This window comes from Nelusetta ayraudi, unplaced genomic scaffold, assembly GCF_046127955.1.
Source record: "Nelusetta ayraudi isolate G7.1 ecotype Tasmania unplaced genomic scaffold, CSIRO-AGI_Nayr_v1 ptg000048l, whole genome shotgun sequence".
NCBI classification, from domain to species: Eukaryota; Metazoa; Chordata; class Actinopteri; order Tetraodontiformes; family Monacanthidae; genus Nelusetta; species Nelusetta ayraudi.
In genome coordinates, this window is record NW_027466098.1 from 7,812,435 (window position 1) to 7,834,786 (window position 22,352).

The window sequence follows — 22,352 nt, forward strand, 5'->3', positions numbered from 1 at the left end:
TTGTTTCTTCAGTCGGTTCACCTTTGAAAAGCACCAACGCAGGAGTCTGATCCATGAATCCACCACTCAATGCTCTGCTCCATTGACAGTTTGTATCTAATCAGTCCTCCTTCCCCGCGCTGTTCACAGTCAAACATCATCAGACCAAGAGGACACCTGACTGAGAGGTCACATGACAAGTTATTGTGACATATTGTGACCGCTGTTGTTCGCTTTTGTTTCAATAAACTGCTCGGGTAGGAGAAAATTGCCACTTCCTGCTTCTGCTGTCATGAGACATCACCTCAGCTTGAGGTTTTTTTTTTTTTTTTTTTTACCCTTAAATTTCACCCTAAAGTTGAATGTCCTTAACATGCGGCCAGTGGTGTGTATCAGGATCGAGGGAGGACGCGGCCGCGACAAATCCGTGCTGACTCAGCTGCTGAAAATCCCAACACGCGATGCGACTACATCCCTCGTAATCCGGACGATCCAGCTGGCCGCACTCAAAATGATCTTCAAAGTCTCCGACGAAATTTCACAACGCCGTCGACGAGAGACGCCGGGGACATTTTGAACGGACGCGAATACCTGCGCTTTTGTTTTGACGGACGAACGAGTGGCAGCGCAACGGTTAGCCGCGTCACTTGGGTTCCCAAAGCAAACACGGCGAACGCGTCGCTCCCACGGTTGAACAAGTTTTTTTTTGTTTCCCTCTACGGGACACTTAGCTCACTGGAATGTTTTATTCGTCTTCGCCGCCGCGTGTCCGACGGCAGCGCTCGGCTCTTTCTCATTGGCTGATGCGGAACTTCAACAAAGGCAGCGAGAAGCGGGGAGAACGTTAATTATAACAATAAGAATAACGATTGTACGTGACCGATTCTGGGGTGATGCCACTTTAGTGTGAGTCCAAACTGGGCCCAGGGTTAAGAGTGTGGCCGGCATTAGCCAGTGAATATCTGTCCTTGTCAGCATGTCAATGTTATTTTCCCACAGCTTGAGTGGGAATTGAAGTAGGAATGTCAACAATTAAATCGATTATCGATTAATTGTCGATTAAGAATTCAATTGATTAAATTAAACTAATCGTGATTAATTGAAAAAAAAAATTACACAGGGTTTATTTTTGTTAAATGGCCTGGTGCAGAACAAGTTACTTTAAAACAACTTTTTTGTTTGTTTGTTTATTTAAATTAAAAAAGTTGAAATGTGACCTATTAGAAGTCAACTCAAAGTTAGAGGATAAATGTTTAGGGTGTTTTTACTGTCCTCTAATGTAAAAGATTGGTCACATTGGACCCTCAACATTATTCAAGGGTTAAATAATGTCTTCCTTACACATTATTGATCGTTCTCAAGAAAAATCGGCGCCTATTGCCGAAACAATAAGCGATTGTTTCGATAAGCGAAACAATCGCTTATCGAATTGTTAATCGCTCGATAAGGTCAATCAACTAACTAAGTAACTAATGAGTTCATCGATAATTTGCATCCCTAAATTGAAGTGATTATCTGTGGCTGATTGCAAGACAGACAATTTTTTCTTTCTTGCTATGTTTTATTCGGACTCCTGCTGCTATCTTACTGCTTGTCGACGAGCCCCTTGTACCATCATCACCACCACCACAGTGAGGCTAAAGTGTTAATCAAGAGCTATGCCAAGTGTTGTATCAGAACTAACTTCAGGGGCATTATTTATTTATTTTAACTTTTATGTCTTATATAACTGCAACCCTTAGTTTCCAATGTAACTGACGATTGATTCAAACGAACACGCAAGCAAATTGGGCTTTAGAAAACCGCCACGATCTCATGTAAAGTCATTTGACAAAACAAACAAAGAAACGATAGGCACGTCGGCAGGAAGTGTAACGTTTGGTTCCGGATCTTGTTCGGCCGTCAACGGCATTCGTCACCGACTGCTGACCACAGCCGCGCTGCTGTCGCTCGGCGCGAAGTGTAACATCTAGCGGCAAATTCACAGTGGGATGAGGCGAGTTACAGATGCAGCTGTCGCGGCAGCCATTCAAGCGGGAGTGTCTTACCACAGGACTCAGGCTTCCCCTCTCCTAGCACACTGCTGCTGCCACTCTTCTGCACCACCAGAGCTTCTGCCCACAGCCCCCACCATGCAGACAGCACAGCCGCAAACACACACACACACACACAGAGAGACAGACACACGCACCCACGCACGCACACACACACACACACACACAAACAAAACGAGAACCAACACGAGCAAAGGAAACACAAAACAGGAAAGAGAAAATCATGAGGGAGAAACAATCATGGAAGAAGAAAAAAAATGAAAAGAACCAATAGACAGTTAAATAAAATAAAAAAACTAAACATAATGGTTTGGATAAGCAGAGGTGCTGTCACTACAAACAAAGCTTTTGTTTTGCTCAGTTCTTAGTCGTGATGGATAGATTCAATCAGGTAAAGTTATTGTGTAATTAAATATCTAAAGACTCAATATGTAAGGCAGTGAGCAGTGGACTCAGGGAGAGTCTGTAATCATTTGCATGAAAAGAAATCTATCTAATATTACACAGTTGAATAAAAGTGCATACAACTGCAATTTAGTTTATTACCCTGTTAGTATATAGTAGTACCCTGCACACCCTTGTTAATAACATCAGAAAGTGCTTCTACAATGTGTCATAGATAGATAGATAGATAGATAGATGTAATTTATTGATTCCAAATTGGGAAACTACACTGAGGAGGATGATAATTAAAAAAAAAAAAACATTTAACTGTGTTTTATAGCTGTAGCGCTAGGTTATTTAAAAATATTTAAATAACCTATTGTGTACTATATTGTATACTATCAGTATCTACAATATGCTGTTTGGTAGGGCTGAGATCATCTGAGCTTCCCTATTCACTGTGAAACAAAAGAAAATCAACAAAAAAAAAGCCAAACCAGTTTAAAGTGATGACAGAGGAAGTGCAACTCATGAAGGAACAAACTGTTAATGAGCTCATGCAACCAACACTTTTCGATAAAGATGGAAAAAGACAAGAGCAGGTAAGCATGCAAGAACACATCAACTCAAGCATAAGTTGGACTTCAGGGGAGGCATCTACACACAGACTCAGTGAAGGATCATGGGAAAACTGCTGCTATCCACAGAGAGACACAACAAAGTGCACGCATTTCACAAGCAGTCGACGCGGCGCTCATGTTTTGTTGCGTCATTCTAGGATAAGCAACCACGTGGCACAGAGGATTTTTTTCTCTCTCTCTCTCTCTCTCTCTCTCTCCCCTTTGCTTTGCAAACAAAGGCTTTGCTCACATCAACCAATCATAATGCCTTGATTGCTGACAAATACCGTGGGGTGCGTCATCGCATCAAAACTGTCTTTTGCCGGCCCCACTCGGAAACAAATCATGAAAACTGGAGAGTCCGCCGGGAACACATGCAGACCATGTGACCACAGTGAGCGCATGGAGAGTCGAGACTGCAGTGGAATGGCAAATAAAGAAGCATACTGCAAATGCCGTGGATTGTTGTGCAAGCGTAGTCCGTAAGGACATACAGCAGTGGAAAAAAGTTTTCGGACATCCTTTATTCAGTCCCAATTATTGCAATTAAATATAGGCAGGATCATTTTTTTTATTTATTTATTTTTTTTTTTACTGTGTTTTAAAAGGTTTATCCGCATCAGAGGCACATAAACAAATGAAAATGATTTTGTTGTTCATTGTTCATATAAAACGTGCAGCATGTGGGTCAACGTTTGTGACTCCGCTAAAATAAACTGCACTTTTCTCACGATTCTTAGTGCAAGATGGCGGCATCAGAAGTGCATGAAGTGTCCAAAAACATTTTTTTTTTCCAATCACTGTATGTGAACTTGCAGAAGTTGTAGTGTGTTTTTTTTTAAGGGCTAACTTGAAAAAGACGTTGCTGCAGCTACTAGATTGGTCAGATTTCCACTCCTAAACCTCAGCAGACCATTTTGCGAATCCCCAACAGAAACGGCGCCCACCCTAGTCTTAATTTTCCATGGATTCCTTGAAAGAGGTTGTTGTGGTTTTAGCTGCAATGAGAGCAACAGGCAACTTTTTCCTGCTGGTTCGAAGAAACTACGATACTGAATTGAAGCTGCTAGCTACTTGATTCTAGTAGCTATTAGCTGAGCGGTCAAGTGCAGCAAATGCCAACCCCTGCACTGACCAGTAGGTGGCCAGGACCTCCCGAAAGCAGCAGCGGCAGCAGCAGAGAATTGTCTGAATGTGATGGCCGAGGATCCATCCAATCCAAAGTTTTGTCTCCCCTTGACAAAAACTCTTTCTCTGGGCTCTTTACCGGATGGACATGTTTCAAAAGTCCAAAAGTTTTGGGAAACATTTCATCAGGTGAGTTACTGATATGAGGTCGTATTAAACCACACAGAAAAAAAAAAAAAAAACTAATTCTGTTTTTTTTTTTCACACGAAAACCACGGCCGTCACACCATGCCGTGCGCCTCAAGCCCACCGACTCCGGCGCATCCGTCGCACGTAGCAGAGTGAGACGGGGTTGTGTGAAAAAAAGTGTGAGAGGAACAGAAGAGAAAAGGTGCGAGGCCGTCACGAGCAGCGGGTGCACACAGAGAGGGAAGACGGGGGGGTGACAGAGGATGTAAGATTACATGATGGAATAGAATGGGAGGGGAAAACAACAACACGAGGGGGATGAGTGGGGTCAGTTGAGCGGAGGTTACCTGTAGGGTCAAACTCATTGCAGGCGATGGAGGTTTTGTCACTTTTGGGTTTCTTGTCTGGGGGGTGGTCTTTACTGAGAATGCTGCTGGTTCTGGAAGAAGGGAATCGCAGAGGAACAAAGGGATCAGATAAAAGCATCATAAACGAGGCTGAATAGAAGGAAAAACAAAAAAACAAAACGGTGGCATGGATTTCTTTTGAATGTGCGACTGCGCCAAAGGCCGTGGGCTCTCGGCAAGCCCCGCTCTTTGTTTTCCAGCAGACGCTACTCTGTTGCGCCAGCCTGTGTGTGTGTGCGTGCGCAGGCCTTCAGACAAGTGAATGGTTCAGGAGGATTTACCCGGAGCAAAGAACCTATAATTGTTCGCGCCGGGAGTGAAAAGACTTTTCCTGGAGGACCTCCTCCTGGATGAATCACCCAGGGTGTCTGTCTGCAAGCGCGCCGCTGCCTGGCCGGAGAGAGGACGTGGAGCAGAAAGGGACGACCCCCGAGGTGGTGGAGGGGGAGGAGGAGGAGGAGGAGGAGGTGCTTCTGGGCCAGACGCCGGCGTGAACCTCAGGAGGCTATGTATGGCTGCCTTTGCCTATACCGGCCCCAACTGTGAAAGGCCACTGTTCTGTTCACAGTGAAAGGCTGTGATGGGCCGTCCTCAGAAAAGGGACCCCTTTGTCCCGCATTTTGTGTGGATGTGTGTGTGTATACATGAGTGGGAGTGGGGGGTGGGTGGGCTGTATATTTGGTCCAAAACTCTGAGGACGGAACTGTTTCGCCTAGTGAGACCTGCCCCCCCCACCCCCCTCCCTCACCCCCCCAATCTGGGGCAGTGTGTGTCTGTGTGTGTGTGTGTGTGTGAGGCAAAGGGATTACCTACCCAAAGGACATGCTTCTGTTCAAAAAATAGAGAAGAGAAAAAAAGAGAAAAAAGATAATAAAAGAAAAAATGTCTTTACCTGTTTGCTTTCTTGGGAAACCTACAAGATAGAAACAAAAAGAGCAGAAAGTCAATCAGCGTGTGGGGGGGGGAAACGAGGCGTCCGCTACATTAGAAAGGAAAGGAAGCTGCCCATATAAGGGCACAAAGAGAGGAAAGGCTGAGACCCATATAGCTGTAAACATGATAATCCCGATCAAGCGTCAGCGTTCTCCAGCCTCAGATTAAAGCTGTTTCCAGGTCATATGTTGCCGTCAGATCTCAGATGCTTGTCTGTGCGTGTGAAACGTCGTCATTTGGTCCTCCGCAGCTCGACTGCAGCAAACGCATTTCCGTTTGCTCCGCTCCGCTTACTTGTTGTTCCTGCTCACTTCCTGTCTTGAGCTTAATTAAAATGGACAACTGTGTCACGCATGACAATGATGAGGGAGTTGGAAAGCGTTCCTTTCTTCTTTTTTTTTTTTTCGGGACAAAAATACATGTTGTCGGTTTAACGGGTTTTGATAAACATTGTGCATCATGAGTCATCAGAATCGCGGCACACGAGGGTGCCGCTAAGATTTTTTGTTTTTCTTTTTTCTTTTCACTGGAAATGTGAGGCACATGGGCTGATGAAGAAAACAAACAGTCAAAGGCCGTGGCAACGTCTTGAAAATATTTGATTAACTGATTGATCAATGGTGATTGATCGTTGCTCGCGTGCACTGCATTCTGAAAAGGGCCACACACACACACACACACACACACACACACACACACACACACACACACACACACACACACACACACACACACACACACACACACACACACACACACGCCATGCTTCATTAGGAAGAAGAGAAATGAGAAACCACAGGGATATTTGAAAGAAAACACAAATAAACGGTCAAATAAATCAGCAATATCGTCTGGCACAGGCTGATTGCATTAGTGGGAAAATATTTACTAAATCAAAGTGGAGGAGCTTCAAAAAAAATAAAATGATCTAATCAAATTTGTGCTGAAATATCATTGGATACAAAACCAAATTACCATTTTTTCACTACTGACAAACAAACACCTTGGTTTTTCATGATTTCACACCATAACTTCATTAATTAATTTTATGAAAATTCAGATTTTTGCTTGAGAAAGTGAAAGGCATTTAAAAAAAAAAAAAAAAAAGCCACAAAAAACAAATTCTTACTTATTATTATTATCATTATTATTATTACTTTGATGTCAGACTCCCACAGCTTTTAATAGTGCAACTCTGCCAGATGTGGGAATTAATTGAAAAGCATAACATTTTCCAAATGAACCTATATGTGAACTCAAAATAGAAAAAAAACAAACGACTAGCGCGCGGGATGCAACATTAAAATGCATTGTATACTTCAAAATGCGCAGTAAAGGCACATTATGGCGCAGAACAGCGAGTCGTCCTTAATTGGGAGGTCTCACGACTAACTAGCCCAAATTAGCTCTCTTTCTGCTGGCGACAGTGTGTCCCATTCAGAGCCACACTGGGGCCGCTGAAAAGCCCCGTTTATGAAAGTGCCTCAGACTGTAATAAGTTCCAGAGCTTACAGAAGAAGAAAAAAAAAAATAGCTTTAAGTGGCACACTCCCTGAGAAACCTCTGAATTGGAGAGACGGAAAAGTCGGCACATAAACACACACATGCGCGCCCATCGAGGACATGTGTACACACGTCGCGCGCGCACGGGCTTCGGGGAAGACGGCAAAACTGAGGACGCACGCCCGTGTTGCTCTTGCTGGATCGTGCGCGGGGCGGACGAAAAACGTGACGGGCGAGTTCCGAGGAGCCGGCTGATGCATCAGACCCGTCTAGGATGTCTGAGCTTAGCGAGACCGGTGAATCACGAGGAGAGTCCGGTCTGCGGAAGAGTAGGCTTTCGGTGCCAGCCATTCAAAGCGGGGGGGGGGGGGGGGGGGGTTGGTTTAGTTGGCATGACGTAGTGCGCCCGGCGATGGGTCGGGATGGGCGCGTCGAGATGCGACCGCGCTAATTAAAGAGGAGAGGAAAACTGCCGGGTCGGAGGACAAGGTGCACATCTGGGAAGGAGTTTGGGACTTTCTGCGTGACATTTCAGGACAACTTAAAAATGTTTATGCTACAGTAGGACGTCGAAGTGGACGCATGCAGTGCTAATTTATTTGTCTCGAACCGTTCATTAAAAGAAAAACTCAACGTCTCAACAGCTTGTCGCGTGAGATGTCAAAGTGTGAATATCGTGACGAAAAAAAGGACTGTTTGAATACAAGCCGTCAATGAATCACACACAGCTGTGTTTGTGGGTTTTGTGGCTGGATCACCTAGTTCACAAACAAGTGCTGGAGTCCACAAAGGCTGAACAGCGGCGCCTGCGCACTCCAAAGGTGAGTTAGAACGCATTTTAAAAGCATTCTGAAATTGCATCCCATGGCCCAACCTCTCAAACTTTTAGTGAGCCGCGTGTTTTTGCCTACAACACGGGCGACCAGGTCATAACAAGCAGCCATAAGGACTTGAGTCATTGCAGTGCCTTGGTTGGGAGACTGGTGACACTACAAGTATAATCCCGTCTGATCGTCGTTCATGACCCTGTGTTGAGTTTATAGGTCACCAGGAAGGCAAGATGGGACAAGACAAGGAATCATCCTTAAGAGGACAGTATACAGCAGAGAGGATGCCTGACTACTGTAAAGCACTAAAGAAGAGTATGGCAGAATGAAAAACAAATATATATGTATATATATATATATATATATATATATATATATATATATATATATATATATATGTATATATATGTATATATATATATATATATATATATATATATATATATATATATATATATATACATACATACATACATACATACATACATACATACATACATACATACATATATATATATATATATATATATATATATATATATATATACATATATATATATATATATATGAAAGAACATTAGCCCTGTGGTGCTGGCAGTGTATCACTCTGACACAAACTGGGGACAAAATTGAGGTTCTGGACTTAATTGGATTGTCTGAGAGAGAACTCCACCTGATGGAAGCATTTTATCCTTGTTGCCATGTTTACACAACAGCACTTGGCCGTCATATTAGTCAATGCTATGATACGCAGGGGGAAGAAAAAGATATAATCAGAATGTTGTTTGGGCTAACCTAACGTTTTCCATCAATAACAAACATTTTCAGGCCTGTATTATTGTGACAGGCTGCGATTCACCTGACAACCCATCGGCAGGTGACCCAAATTAATGAGCCACTGAGTGAATCCTGTCTTGGACTCTAGCCAGCACACGATTTCACAGCAGGTTCTTTTAAAAAATAAACCCAAAATGGAAACAGAGTCGATGAATCGGGTATGACAAAAGGGGGATTGATGCGACAACTGAAGGACGGACAGGTGGCCGGCGGAGGGACGATGGCAGCGAGCCAGAGGCGGCTGATGTCGAGCTGCAGTGCAGTGGCGGTAGCTTGATGGCGTAACGTTTTGCTAGCCCCTGCCGTTACTGCGCTGAAGATGGAACGATAATTCAATTGCTTCATGGGGTGTTTTGTAAAATTCAAAGTAAAAAAAAAAAAAGTCAGAGAGAAGTGCCAAATTTAACTGTGCAAGAAGTGTTTTGCATGAAGAGTGAATGCGTGGTTATGGCTTAAAAGGCTCAGTGCATAAATTGCTATGTTCATGCCAAAAGACAACAAAGACTAGATGAGAAAATGCACATTTATCATCATTACTCTTGATGGATGTGCCCTGAAAATCTCCCTAATGATGTTGTTGCTGTCCAACACAATGCTCAACAGCCTCCGCTACGGATCTGTTTCTTTTCTACTGTGTTAATAATCTGGCCTGGCATGAAAGGAAACAGGAAACACATTAACCATGACAACCGTGCGATAATCGGCCTGACCTTGCGTGTGATGCGGGTACAAGGGAGATCACAACGCATATTGCTAGACGTCTAAAGAGGGGGGGGCTTGCCTAATTCTGTTTCTTCGTTTTGACTATCCTCCCGAGTCAGAATCAGGGATCACAGAAATGATACCATACGGCACACAGCCCCGTGTGTGAAATTTGGCCTGACTTACAAATTTTATGTTGGAAAACGTTTAATATCCTGTCTGCGCAGACATTTTTTTTTGAAAGGGTATACTCTCAGTATAATAAAGATGATTTGTTTTTTCTCCCCTTAGAGTTCTTACAAATATTTACATAGCGTAGCGGGCCTTGCATCCAGTTAGCTGCCATCTTGCGCAACCAAATTTCTAAGGAAATATGGCGGTGTGGACAATCCAGCCCACTTGACAGCAGGATGTATACGTTTGAATACTCGCGTCCTCAATTAAACCGACGAAGAAGAAGGCGGACGAGTTTGTCCAAATTTATGTCGCGCAGGCCACCGCAGTTTACTGGCAAGCTCGGGAGAGGGTGGGTGAGTGAAAGAGCCGTGCAATCTTAAATGTAACCACTTGACGCATTCATTTCTTCCAAAAATCTCCAAAGATTACACACTTGACCTTTAGGACGAGGATGAGAGTCATAGGAAAGACGGAGAAGTACTCCATCATCTCCCTGTGTTTGGCAAGATGTGTGTCTTGCTCTGGGAAAGGGGCAGACGTAGAAGTCGCGAAGAAGCGAAGACGATGCTATGATAGAGGTTGCAAGTTAGACCTAAAATCATTCATTTGGTGTGAATCTGTTCACAGTTTGGGCGGTAGTTTACAGTGACTAGTTGCACTACTACGGGGTGGAGCAGCAGTTTTGCTTGGACTAGTTCCCCATGCCACTGTGGAGAATCTCCACGGCACAAACGCACGCGCTGAATGCACCGCGCGCCCTAAGATAGCAACGTGACGGGCGTTCCTGTTCCCAAACACTACGTTTGCTACTTTACGGCGAGCAAGCAAATTACAACCCTATGGTAAGGCGATCTAAATACACAGAGTCACATCACGTTTTGGACGAGATGAATTGCGCAGCAGTGACACACACACACACACACACACACACACACACACACACACACACACACACACACACACACACACACACACACACACACACACACACACTGACTAGTGTATGGTGCCGGGTCGGACCCCTTTCTGCCTCCAGCACTGCTTTCATTCTTTGTGCCATGATTCCATTCAGGTGCTGGAGACATTCCTCCAAGATTTTGGTTCATAATGACACGGCATGCATCATGTAGTTGCACGTCCACGAGATGCTGCAAACTGTCAATTGTAGCCTCAATTTCCTGTTTTTAGCTGACAGCAGTGGCACCCAGGGCGCTGCTCTCCTGCAGTAGCCCATCATGGCTTTCTGCATACTTGCATACTGGCTATAACAAGCAGTTATTGAAATTAGTATATTGCCACTTGTCACTTGGAGCTCAACAAGACTTTTTCCTCCACACAGCTGCCCCTCACTGGATATTCTCTCTTTCTGAGAAAACCCTTGAGATGGTTGTGTCAGGGTGAAAATCCCAGCAGATCAGCAGTTTGGGAAACACTCGGGCCAGCCCGTCTGGCACCGACAACCATGCCACGTTCAAAGTCACTTATGTGCTCTTTTTTTTTCCCCCTCCATTCCCTCCAGGGACTTACTTTGAACTTCAGCAAGTCATCTTCACATATGCTTTGAGTTGCTGCCGTGCAATTGGCTCATTTGACATTCTTGTTAATGAGAGATTAAAATGAATCGGTGTAAAAGATAAAGAGGGTGTATTCTATGTATCTGGAGATCTTCCAAATAATCACAAAACAGTTCATTTAGCCACGCTAGTGTCCCAGGGTACCCTAGTTTATAATAAGACTTCTGCTGATCACTTCAGGGTTAAATTAAACATCAACTTCCTCTTTTACGATATGAGTCAGTCTGCACAGACAATAATATCTTTGCTGTCACTTAGGTGACATTGTTGTCTCGTCAATAACGAGAGACACTGATTTGGGGGTGGCAAATCCATGCAGGCAATTACTCAAAAAACATACAAAGTTAGACCAACAACAATCCGCAGTATACAGTACAATATACAGACAACTAAATGTCATACCATTGGCCGTCTATTAATCACGCAAAAAAGACCAGTCCTACTAGTCGTAGTACTCACTAGGCGAGAACAAATAACATTCAATGTAGTTTAAATGTAGGAGAATATTACTTTACCAACATTATATATATAATAAATAAATAAAACAATTTCAGCTTAAACAATAAGCAGCATGAAAAACGAAGAATTACTGCTGCATTTCAAAAAGTTTCAAGAAAACTTATTAAAAAAAAACGAGCAAGCAGTGCAGAAATCAATTACTTTTCCAGCGTTCCAGCTGAGCTAAACCCTCCCTCCTGAACAAGCCACTGCATTTTGCAGGCAGAGCGAGAGGGGGAGAGAGAGAGAGAGAGAGAGAGAGAGAGAGGGGGAGAGAGAGAGAGTCAAAAAAAAGAGGGCCAAGTCAGAGCAGGGTGGGATGAGAGGGAGGGGCAGCGGTGGAGCGGGCCTGGGCTTGAATGCTCCATTGAGGTTTGGTGTTTTGATGGAAAATTGTGGCAGAGCTGAGCCAACTGCAGCAGCAGCAGCAGCAGCAGCAGCAGCAGCAGCAGAGGCAGCGAGGGAAGGCCTGAGCCCAGGGCCGACCAGGGGAAAAAAAAAGAGCTTGGTAGAGGCGGCGAAGGGGGGAAGGGGGAGAAAGGACAAACAGTCCCAGGAGTGCAGAAGTGACTGACGGTTTCTGAGAAAGGATCTCCCCAAACTGAAGAGGAAGGAAAACAGTGAACAATAAGGAACTGCACCGTTTCGGGCCGAGATACAGGGGAAGCACTGAGATATTCTTGGTTCCTTTTAGAACTGCGAGGGAGCTAAGAATAACCAGCTGGATGCGGTGCGACAACTTTGTCGACACTTAAACGCGACAAATCTGATGCTTGGGCGTGCAGAGAAGAGCCCCCCCCACCGCCCCCCCCAACTCTCTTCAGCCTGCCAAGTCTTTGCTGCAGTAACCTGAAGTTTTACTTTCCGGGGGAACAGGGCGACAAGGGAAGGTCACCGCACAGGTGTTTGCTGAGACTGGAGAGGCGGGGTCTGTCTGAAAGGCGGTGACGAATGGAGAGTTTCTTTGGAAATGCCTGCGGGGGCGAGACGGATCCGTCTCGCAGGCTCTGGATTCAACGGTACCCGCGCACGGAAGAAAACGACCGGGCGGCGTTTTGGGAAAGTCACGCTGACACTTTTGGATCGACATCAATTATCATTTCAGCTTGTTTCTGACGCACGGAGTTGCTGTTTCCGAGTTCCTTTTTTTTTTTAGCTGCTCGCGCCACCTTCCGAAATGACGGCCTCGCCAGCGGCTGTGAATCATGTCTGCAGCTATCTAATCTACGCACACCTGAGTCGCACAATGCGGTGCCGATGACGTGATGTCACCGCTTTCTGGCTATCTGCCGGGGACACAAAAGTGCGGCGCCCACGCAGTCATTTCTATTCAGCCCTGACGCCACCTCCTCCTGTCAAATCCGGCCGAAGCCTTTGCACCTACAGTAGTGATGCAAATTATCGATTAATTCATTAATCGTTAAGATGATTGACCTTTTCGATCGATTAACGATTAATTGATAAGCTGCGATTTTTCCTGAGAAGCTACATTTCACAATGAAAAATGTGAAAGGAAGACATTATTTAACCCTTAAATAATGTTGAGGGTCCAATGTGACCCATTCTTACATTAGAGAACAGTAAAAAAATACCCTAAACATTTATCCTCTGACTTTAAGTTGACTTCTAATGGGTCAGATTTCAACCTGTTTAAAAGTAACTTGTTCTGGGTATATTATGACCATCACAGGATCTACAGGTGAATTGCTCTTTCCTGCCACTGCACCGTTATGATATTAACTACCCGTGCAATATTGTTTTAATTAATTGCGAACAATTTAGTTTAATCGATTAAATTCTTAATCGACAATTAATCGATAATTGATTAATTGTTAACATTCCTAATCTACAGTGTGTTGATTGTTTTTAGATTATTTTTTTTTTAACTAAATAAAGAAGGGAGCTTTATGTGGTCAAGACAGGCAGACAGCCAGCCAGCCAGCCAGCCAGACAGACAGACTTGTGGTGCGGTGTATGTAGCTCTGGAGCTCTCAAACTTCAGGCCTGGGGGGTTGGGGTGGGAGGAGAGGCATTGCCCTTTCTGCCCCAATAAACCTCATCAGGATTCCTGACATGAGGTCCAGGGGATAGACATTTCTTCACGCTATGCTGTCTGCTGTCCTTCCAGCACGGAGAGAAGGAACAGAGGCGGGTCAACGCGGCGCCCCCCGTCAGTGTCCGCAAGCAGCCGGTGGCTCGAGAGCTGCTGGCTTGGTGGAAAGAGCGCTGCTGATCACTTTACTGGCAGACACCTCCAACAATGGGCTGTGTGCGCGATTAGGTGTCATGCCGGGGGTCTTTAATATTTAATTGACTTGCCGGAGGAGGACCTGAGGAGACATTTAAGCTTATGCACTCAGCGGCGGTGGAACATTACAGACACCTAATTCAATGCGGTGCAAGGTCAGGTCTAGCATCGCGTCCAAGACACTTAACAGGAGTTAAATCTAACGTTCCCACATCCAAGGCACAGCTTTCGGCAGTGGATCGCTACAATGGATGGCTCTCATAGAATTTTATCGATTTCTGCAACTTTGACAAATTATTCATGCTTGCGCAGGAAAAGGAATGAAAACTGGTCTGCCAAAAATCTTCTGAGTCAGCAGAAACAGTCGGCTATTTTTATTCAAAGGCCTAGCAGCAGGTTAACTATCTCACTTTCACCCAGAAGATAGATAGTTTGTTCGTTCTGTGCAATTCTAGCATCACAATTCTGATACAGGAAGACCCACATAACAACACTGGGTCACCCGCCACGAGAGGCAGACTGCACAAACGCAAGGGTGCACTTTGTATCTTGGATGGCCGTACATCTACAGCGCACCACCCGCCGCAAACACGGTTTAGCGCAGTTAGCTCCAAGGCCCTAGCCTAGTTTACTGCCGTGACACTTCATGGACACGTGAGGACATGACACTTGGACATGACCACCCTCCACTCTTGTCCCCTTTTCCCTCCATTGTGGTGCTCCTGCCTTTTGTGCAACCAAAGTAACGCTACGAGCCCTGGAGCTCTCTTGGCTTACACAGTAGTATTGTGGAGAGGGTGTCTGCCAGCATCAGGATCAACAGTGCTGGGTGATAGACCCCCCCCCCCTCCCCCCATCCCCTCCCCCTCAACTCCTCCAGCACTTAAGAGACCCAGCTAACGCCCAGACTTCCAACATCACCCACCCGAGGGCATCGCCTCTTTTATTTTCCCTCAACAATATCCCTCTCTTTGTGATCTCATCGTCACTTTTATTTCCCTTTGGTCAGGCCGAGCATGGATAAGAACCTCAATTTAAACAGCCCAAAAGAAAATAACAATAAAACACAACAGATAACATATTATCCAGAGTTACTGTTAAAGGAAACTGAGGCAAAGAATGGAAGAAAGAATGGCAGCCAGTGAGGAGGGGTGTGGGTGAAACAGGACAGGGGTACAGTGAGAGTTGGTGTGTGCACGCCAAAGTGGCAACCAGGTGTGAGCGGGAGCTGCATAAGGTCTTCATTTGCATTAAATAAACAGGCAAACCACATGTGAGTTGGTCATTGAAAGCCGACTTTCACTGCCTGCGTTGGTTTCCCTGCACGGGCGGAAAAAATAACCGTGGTACTCATACTGTGTTTTCTACAGGGCGTTGTGAGTATTACCGACGCCTGTAATTACGAAGCACTACCACTAACACATCTCCAGGGTGGCAGACACTGAGATCCCAGATTTTATGCTGAGGCAGAGGTCAATGGAAACTACATGGCTAAATGACTTGAATTTGACACGATATGCACAAGAAGGCAAAGAGCTCCAATCTGACGAGGTGAACTTGTGTCCAAGTACTCCTGTATGGGGTTGCAAAAACGAAGGGGCGTTAAAAAGAAGAAATGATCGCTGTAGACAAATATCGCCTTCTGTTTTTTTCCCCAGCTTAAGAATATACTGATGACTAGGGGGAAAGCTGCAAGAGGGTGGAACACTGGTAGCATTTTAGGGTTCCGACAGTTGTTCTTTTCTTGCCTGCTGTCTACTTTGTGAGATACTTCCATCCATCTGTGTGCCCATGGGCATGCTGGCCTTAAAATGAGGTGTGGTCAGGGCACGTTGCCACGTCCAGGCAGGAGAAAGGGATTGCACCACTGACCAAAAGAAATCCAGTCTTGAGTCAAGGGTGCAGTGTTTTTCTTGCTATTCTAGGACAGCATTACTCAGAGGGTAGGAGGGGCCAACAAATGCCACTTTAAAATGATTCCCCGCGTGCTTCAGTCACGTCACGGGAGTGTAAATAAAGGGACATTTAGCAGCAACACTTACAAATGAAGTTGTCAGCGGAGAGGAAGCTCTCCAGTCGAGGGAACAATATCAAACTTCAGACGCTTTGAGGGAAAAAAAAAAAGGTTTCCAAAGGTCGGCCAGAATGTGGACCTCGTGGATGTGCAGAAACACAAAGTAGCGGACAACAAGCCGGTGATGTCAAAAAAGGCTCATCAGACGACGCGAAGCGTTTCACATTTCAGCCTATAGTTAAACAATCGCCTTCTTTGTCTCTCAAGCCACAAACCGTTGCCACGTTGTTAGTGTCAGTGTCTACAGTTTTGGCGCATGTGTTCGTCAGAGCGGTTTCAATTTCAGATTTCAACCACACAATACCTAGCGACAGAACTTGTGCAGCAGCTGCAGTGCCATGCAGGTCGCAGCAATTGATCAGCGAAAGCCAAGATTCAGCTTCTGCAACACATAATTGCGTGTATTTGTCAAACATTTGACAAATAAAAAAATGATTCGGAAACGCTTTTGATTTTGCCAGCGGTACTTTGCATGACAAATTTGAGAGTCATAGATGGGTACTGTGAAGGGCTCTTTGCCTCATTTAAGTAGGAGAGAGCAGGAAAATCCCAAATATATAAATATAATATATAATATAATATAAGATATAAATAACAAAAAGACAGTAAAATTAAGAGTGAAATCACAGCCTTTACAAAGTAGCTGCCACTGAAGTCAGTCTCCCTCTGAGGACCATCAGAATCTACAGATACAAATGACTCTCCCTTATTTTTATGCAACAGATAAGGACACATTAATGATGTAATTATTCCTCTGCTGATCGGAGAACAAATTCAACCATTTGGGTCAATGGTGTCATAATCTAAGCCCAAATGTTAGGTCAACTAGTCGACTAGTATAATGAAATTGGAAATGTCTTAAATACATGTGAACCACTCCCTTTGCACCGCGGCGCTTGGATCATTTCAAAGTTACTGCCTGTTGACAGTGTTTTCCTCGCCTCTCACATTCATACAACATAAATCCAACTGGTTGACAACCTTCGTGGAAAGGGACTACCGCTGAGAGTCCTCGCTGAACAGAGGCCTCGCTCCAAAGTCTCGAGAGCAGAGAAAGTGTTTGTGGGACTTCCACCGCAGAGATGAGAGTGAGAGCTGAAGGCAGCAGTTTGGAGCGAAGCAGGAAGTGCTTGCCCTCAAGGCAGTCTTTCAAAAGTTCCAGCTTTGATATGGCGACTGGAACAAGTCCTGTCCAGCTCAACCCAAAAATAGGACGATGCTGGTCTTGCAGTCGGGGCTAGCGCAGAGTCAAACAACACTCAGAAAAGAGTTTTTGAGGGCAGATCTTAGATGATACAACACATACGCGCTTTTTAATGGCGTGGAGCTTACCACACTCGCACGAGCAAAGGAATTCTTTCTTTTCTTGTTTATTGCGCATTACAGAAATGCCAACGAGGATGAGTTACGAATTGGACAAGTTTCTATCTCTTGAAGTGCCGTCAAATAATTTTGCCTTGCACGCACAGCTGGAACGTCTTCGCGTCTGACTCTTTAACTCTGAAACTTTAAATGACATCTGGATGCTCGTTTCAATGCACAGTTTGAAGCAGCTGACACAGCTCCCCCAGCGTCGGCGCTGACTGGGAGCATGCTGCAGCGTCAGGGAGGGATGCCAAATACATGAGACGCACACAAGCGCAAAACAGCTGTCAGGAGGATTTGTGAGAAAAAATCTATCGCGGGTAAATAAATTCCGCCGCACTATCAAAGACATCAACTGCGATTATTACCGGCGGCGTGCACGCAATTACGAAGCCAATTCACATTGCTGATACTAAAGGGCACCGATTTTGGGTTAGCTTTGGATGCAATTATCAAGCTGTCTCCATAATTAGGCTGAGAGCAAATGATCAACTTTGCAGAGTTTCTCCGTTTTCTTTGCTGGCTTTAAACAGAAAACAGAAAACCCCCGGCCCTAATTGAATATGCAATTATCGGACGGCGTTTACACAATAATGCCAACTGGCAATAAAAACACATTTCACCCGGCCTCCCCGTGCGTACCTGAAGCACGCTAATGGACCTGAAGCCGAGCATGCAGCGGACGGCCAATTTGCTCCCACTGAAAGCCATTGTTTACTATTAGTGATGTCACCAGCACCACTTCCCGGGAGGGCCTCAGGGGGGGTGGGAAAAAAAACGTGGAGATCAGCAGAACACGGTGACAAAGAGCTAACAGCACACTAAACTGACCCATCGACTGGCAGTCTGACCCCAGTCGATGGTGGACGCGAGCTCCCACAGCGACCGGCAGAGCCAAAACAAAACAAAACAAAAAAAAAAAACCCACAGCGCATCAAGGAAGACGGCGCGAATGCAGAAGGCCGAGATATCAGTATATTCCTACGATGAGGGAGAAAGAGAGTGAGCGCATTAGTCATTTGAGTGGTTACTGCAACTGCAGAAAACTAAACTCTAGAACACAGGTTAACTCTAGAGTAGCGCAATGAGCTCCATGCTAGCGCAATCTACAGACGGCTTGCAATTTTTGATTTTTCTTGCACTGCTTGACATCACCGTCTGCATTTTCCAGTGCGGTTTACAAAAAATAATGACTTGCCCAAAGGAGGCAACACATTTTTGTGACGCAGTCCAAAGACTTTAAACCTGCAACGGGAAATCTCAGATGACTTAATTTGTTATGTGGGGTTATGCAAGTCGAAGCGCCCAGATTAGCAGCGTAGAAACCAAATATTTGGTGCTTCATAGCGTTTTGGTTGGTGCGTCCCCGATACCTCTTTCCCATCGGAGGCAAGTCACAGGTTTTGTCTCGCTGCCTGAATGTGCCGATGTGTATCTACTGGTGAAAGCATCGCAGCAAACAACTGCATCAATGTGATCAAGTGAATAAAAGCCACTTGTGCACACTGTTGGGTCGCCGACAGTCAAAGAAGGAGGGAAAAAAGAGGGGGGGGGGGGGATAAAAACAAAGCATGGCACCATAACAGCAGTTGGTGCCAGCCACTGTTGCCATCACTGCAGTGGGGGAAGGGGGTCATGCAAAATGGGGTTGGGATTTAGCCTCCAGCTCATGCCCTGGCCGTGAGGATATTCCAGACCCCAACCTGTGCAATAATGCCCCTTTCATATGCCGGCCACATTCCACACTGCTCCCTTTGCAGGTATGAGGCGTAATGCAGCTGCATCAATACTCCTCTTTTACTGGCCGAGCAATTTCAGCGATTCTGGTCCGCGGCAGGGACGCCGTTCTTGGAACGATGCGCCAACAGATTACAGGCACATTACATAATGAATGAAAATGGCACACGCTAAGCTTTCTCTCCTCCTTGGAGTTCTGCAGGGCCACGGCACATGATTTAGCCTTCTAATCTTGGAAACGGCGTCCAATCTTGGACTTCAAGTGGATAGATGTCTTTGAGAAGGTGATTAGTTGGCCGAGCGGAGGTTTTGCCCAAATCCTGAGATTGTTTTAATAGGTGTAGGTTGGCTCTGAAGCATTAAGCAGTAACGGTGATGCGGACAGGTTTCCGAGGATCACTGGCCACTCTCCAGGCTGAGGCAAGCCAAGGCCCTGTCACATCTTGGACAAGTATTACTTTGCTGTCTGCAGACAAACTACATTACCCGTGCTGAGATCAGCAGAGTCCCCATCAGGATCTGATGCTCTTCCTTAGTAATTAGATAGAACAACTCAGCTATTACTGCGGGCGAAGAGCTTTATTTAGTCTGCGTAGAACATTTTCATTAGACCCTGGCGAAAGAAAAACAAAGTGCTGGACAACCGATGGCTGTGTGTGTGTGTGTGTGTGTGTGTGTGTGTGTGTGTGTGAGAGAGAGAGAGAGAGAGAGAGAGAGAGAGAGAGAGAGAGAGAGAGAGAGAGAGAGAGAGAGAGAGAGAGAGAGAGAGAGAGATGCAGAAGGTATAATAAATAATGGTTGTCTACTGTACCTGTCAGTGAAGCTGGACTGTGTGTCACTCATTGGGCTTCCGGTTCTAGCTTTGCAGAAAATTATATCCGATTAACATTTTCCAGAGTGTGATGAGGCGATTCTTCCGACGTGTCCTTCTCTTGATTTCCGTCTGAAATTGGCGAGGATTTTCTTTTTGGGCAAAAAAAAAAAATGTTTTTAAAAATAAATAAATCGTGCGACACCGGTGCGCAGTAACGGTTCACATCCAAACACTGCGAGTAACAGACGAGGGCAGGAGGGGGGGAAAGAAAAAAAAAAACCACTTATTTCCTCTTACCAATGTGATGGCGATACTGTCAAATGTAACAGCGGCGAGGAATCTGGAGGACAGACCTTAAAAATTCATCGGGGCCTCTGCCGTGTTAGCTGTGCAGTCAGATGGTGTCCTACCCCGGCAATGATATTTTGGCAACAACAGACACACTGCGCCAGCTGGCACAAGTTGTCGTGCATGTATGAACTCCTTGCCTGAAGCCCTTTTGCATTCACATCCCCAGTCAAGTTCTTTATTTCCGACGCCGATGCGAAACGTGTAAACAATCCGTGCGTATTCCAATGGAACAGACGCCGTGGCCCAGCGATGGAAGAAGTCCGTCTGCCTCCACCCTTGCGATCGGCTCCGTGGCCTCGATTCCTCAGATGATCGTCAAAGATGCTGGAAATTCCACCAGTCCCATTTGGTGTTGCCTGCTCCCAGAAATGTGCGTCTGCTGCTGCGGCGGCGACGACGACGCTCCCGTGACCATGAGAATCGCTCGATATCGAGTTTAAACGACCCGTAAACGCACGCTACCAGAAAGAGAGAGAGGGGGGGGATACACTCAACGGTAATGTAACACCGATGTAAGACGTTTGAATCAAAACGGAAAGAACTGCTCGAATAAAAACCATCAAATGAGGGAAAAAAGAAAAAAAATATCCCTTTTCACGGCAGGGCTGGCTTGGCTGTTGGATCTCGCCAGCTACCCAGCAAACAAAACAGATGAGCTCTTTCAGCAGAGAGGGGGAGAAAAAAAACTTTGCTTCGTACGCTCTTGTTTCGACTGCAAACTAAGCAAACTCCCGTTCACAACAATGAACCGGCCGACCACCGACAAATAAATACACGGCACGACATCAATGTTGCCCGAGTTGCGATGTGTCCCCGTGTTGTGTCCTTCAGAGAGTCTCCTTGAGGGAAGAAAATCCAGCAAAGTCGGCTAGCTCGGCGGCGCGACGTTCCTTGACTCCATGTTTCCAGAATTCAGTCGTTTCTCGGCAGAATTCCCGTGGATGGGAGCGGGCTAGCTCCGTGGTCAGCTAACCTGGTCAGAAAAGTATCAAGAGTCGCGGGTAAACGGCGATAAAAACAGGCGGGGCCGCTTAAAACTTCTCTCAAACATTAAAGGCGGCCCTTTTCCCAACACGCGGCGCTGTTTGAAACAGAGTATAAGTTGAGAAAGGTACCAAAATCCCTCTGTCTGCCGCTAGCAACGCCCTAGCCAGCTAGCTGCTCGGTCTACTAACGTTTCCACTCACCACTTCCGCCGGGAGATGGGGAAAAGTCCTGTTTCAGTGTAATGTTGGGGAGCAGCGCTGCGAAATAACACAACAATAACGCCAACATATCACGAATGCCACCGGTGCTAAGAACGGCACTTTTTTTTTTTAATTTTTAGAACCTAATTTCACCAAATTTTTCGTGTGGGTACTGAATAAACGAATAAACGTCTGTTGATGTTTTTTGGCGTTATAAGTTGTTGTTGTTTTTTATGTCCCTTATTCTTCAAAGTTGACTTTATTGATGTATTCCAACAACCATTCAAGATTGTAATTCCACAAACATGAGGGGGGGAAAAAAGATAATTTTCTTAGTTTGGTGGTTTTCCCACTTTTCAAATTATGTGTGGTGTAATAGACAGCTTTGGAAGCGTGCTCTTAGTGACGGTGAAAAGGGCACTGGTGCCTCAGGTGCTTGTAAGACTGCATCTCAGTCTTCATGTCTCTGATCCCTTCCCTATGTGTTCTAGGTCCAAAGCATTAGTTAATGCAATCATTTAATAATGATTGAATGTTGTTGTGAGAGGCCATGAACAAAGGGGTAAACATTTTTGTTTACTGTTCATCAAGAGAAGGGTGATGTTTTTGTGTTTTAATAGTGTGCGTTGTCTGTGCAGCAATAGAGACCAGGCTGAGAAGTAAAGGTCTTGAGACTGATTTATTATTTAAAAAATGTGTATTTCCCCCCACAACACCAGCAGTTTTAACATTTGACAAATTAAAATGTCCTTAATGTTTTATTA

General features: G+C 45.3%; 1 protein-coding gene across 6 annotated transcripts in view; it reads right to left on the reverse strand.

The window, feature by feature from the left end:
* arhgef12a (Rho guanine nucleotide exchange factor (GEF) 12a) overlaps positions 1-21,606 on the reverse strand; it is a 44,778-nt gene extending 23,172 nt beyond the window's left edge. Inside the window, exons 1-5 of one of the 6 annotated variants that reach the window (XM_076036032.1) lie at positions 20,348-21,606; positions 20,048-20,199; positions 5,654-5,674; positions 4,702-4,793; positions 2,028-2,093 (exon numbers count right to left, since the gene is read on the reverse strand). In XM_076036032.1, the coding sequence (XP_075892147.1) occupies positions 2,028-2,093; positions 4,702-4,793; positions 5,654-5,674; positions 20,048-20,079 (211 nt within the window). In that variant the 5' untranslated portion in view covers positions 20,080-20,199; positions 20,348-21,606. The remainder of the gene's footprint in view (positions 1-2,027; positions 2,094-4,701; positions 4,794-5,653; positions 5,675-20,047; positions 20,200-20,347) is intronic. The other 5 variants (XM_076036031.1, XM_076036030.1, XM_076036029.1 and 2 more) reach the window with 5 other exon arrangements.
* Positions 21,607-22,352: the final 746 nt, after the last annotated feature.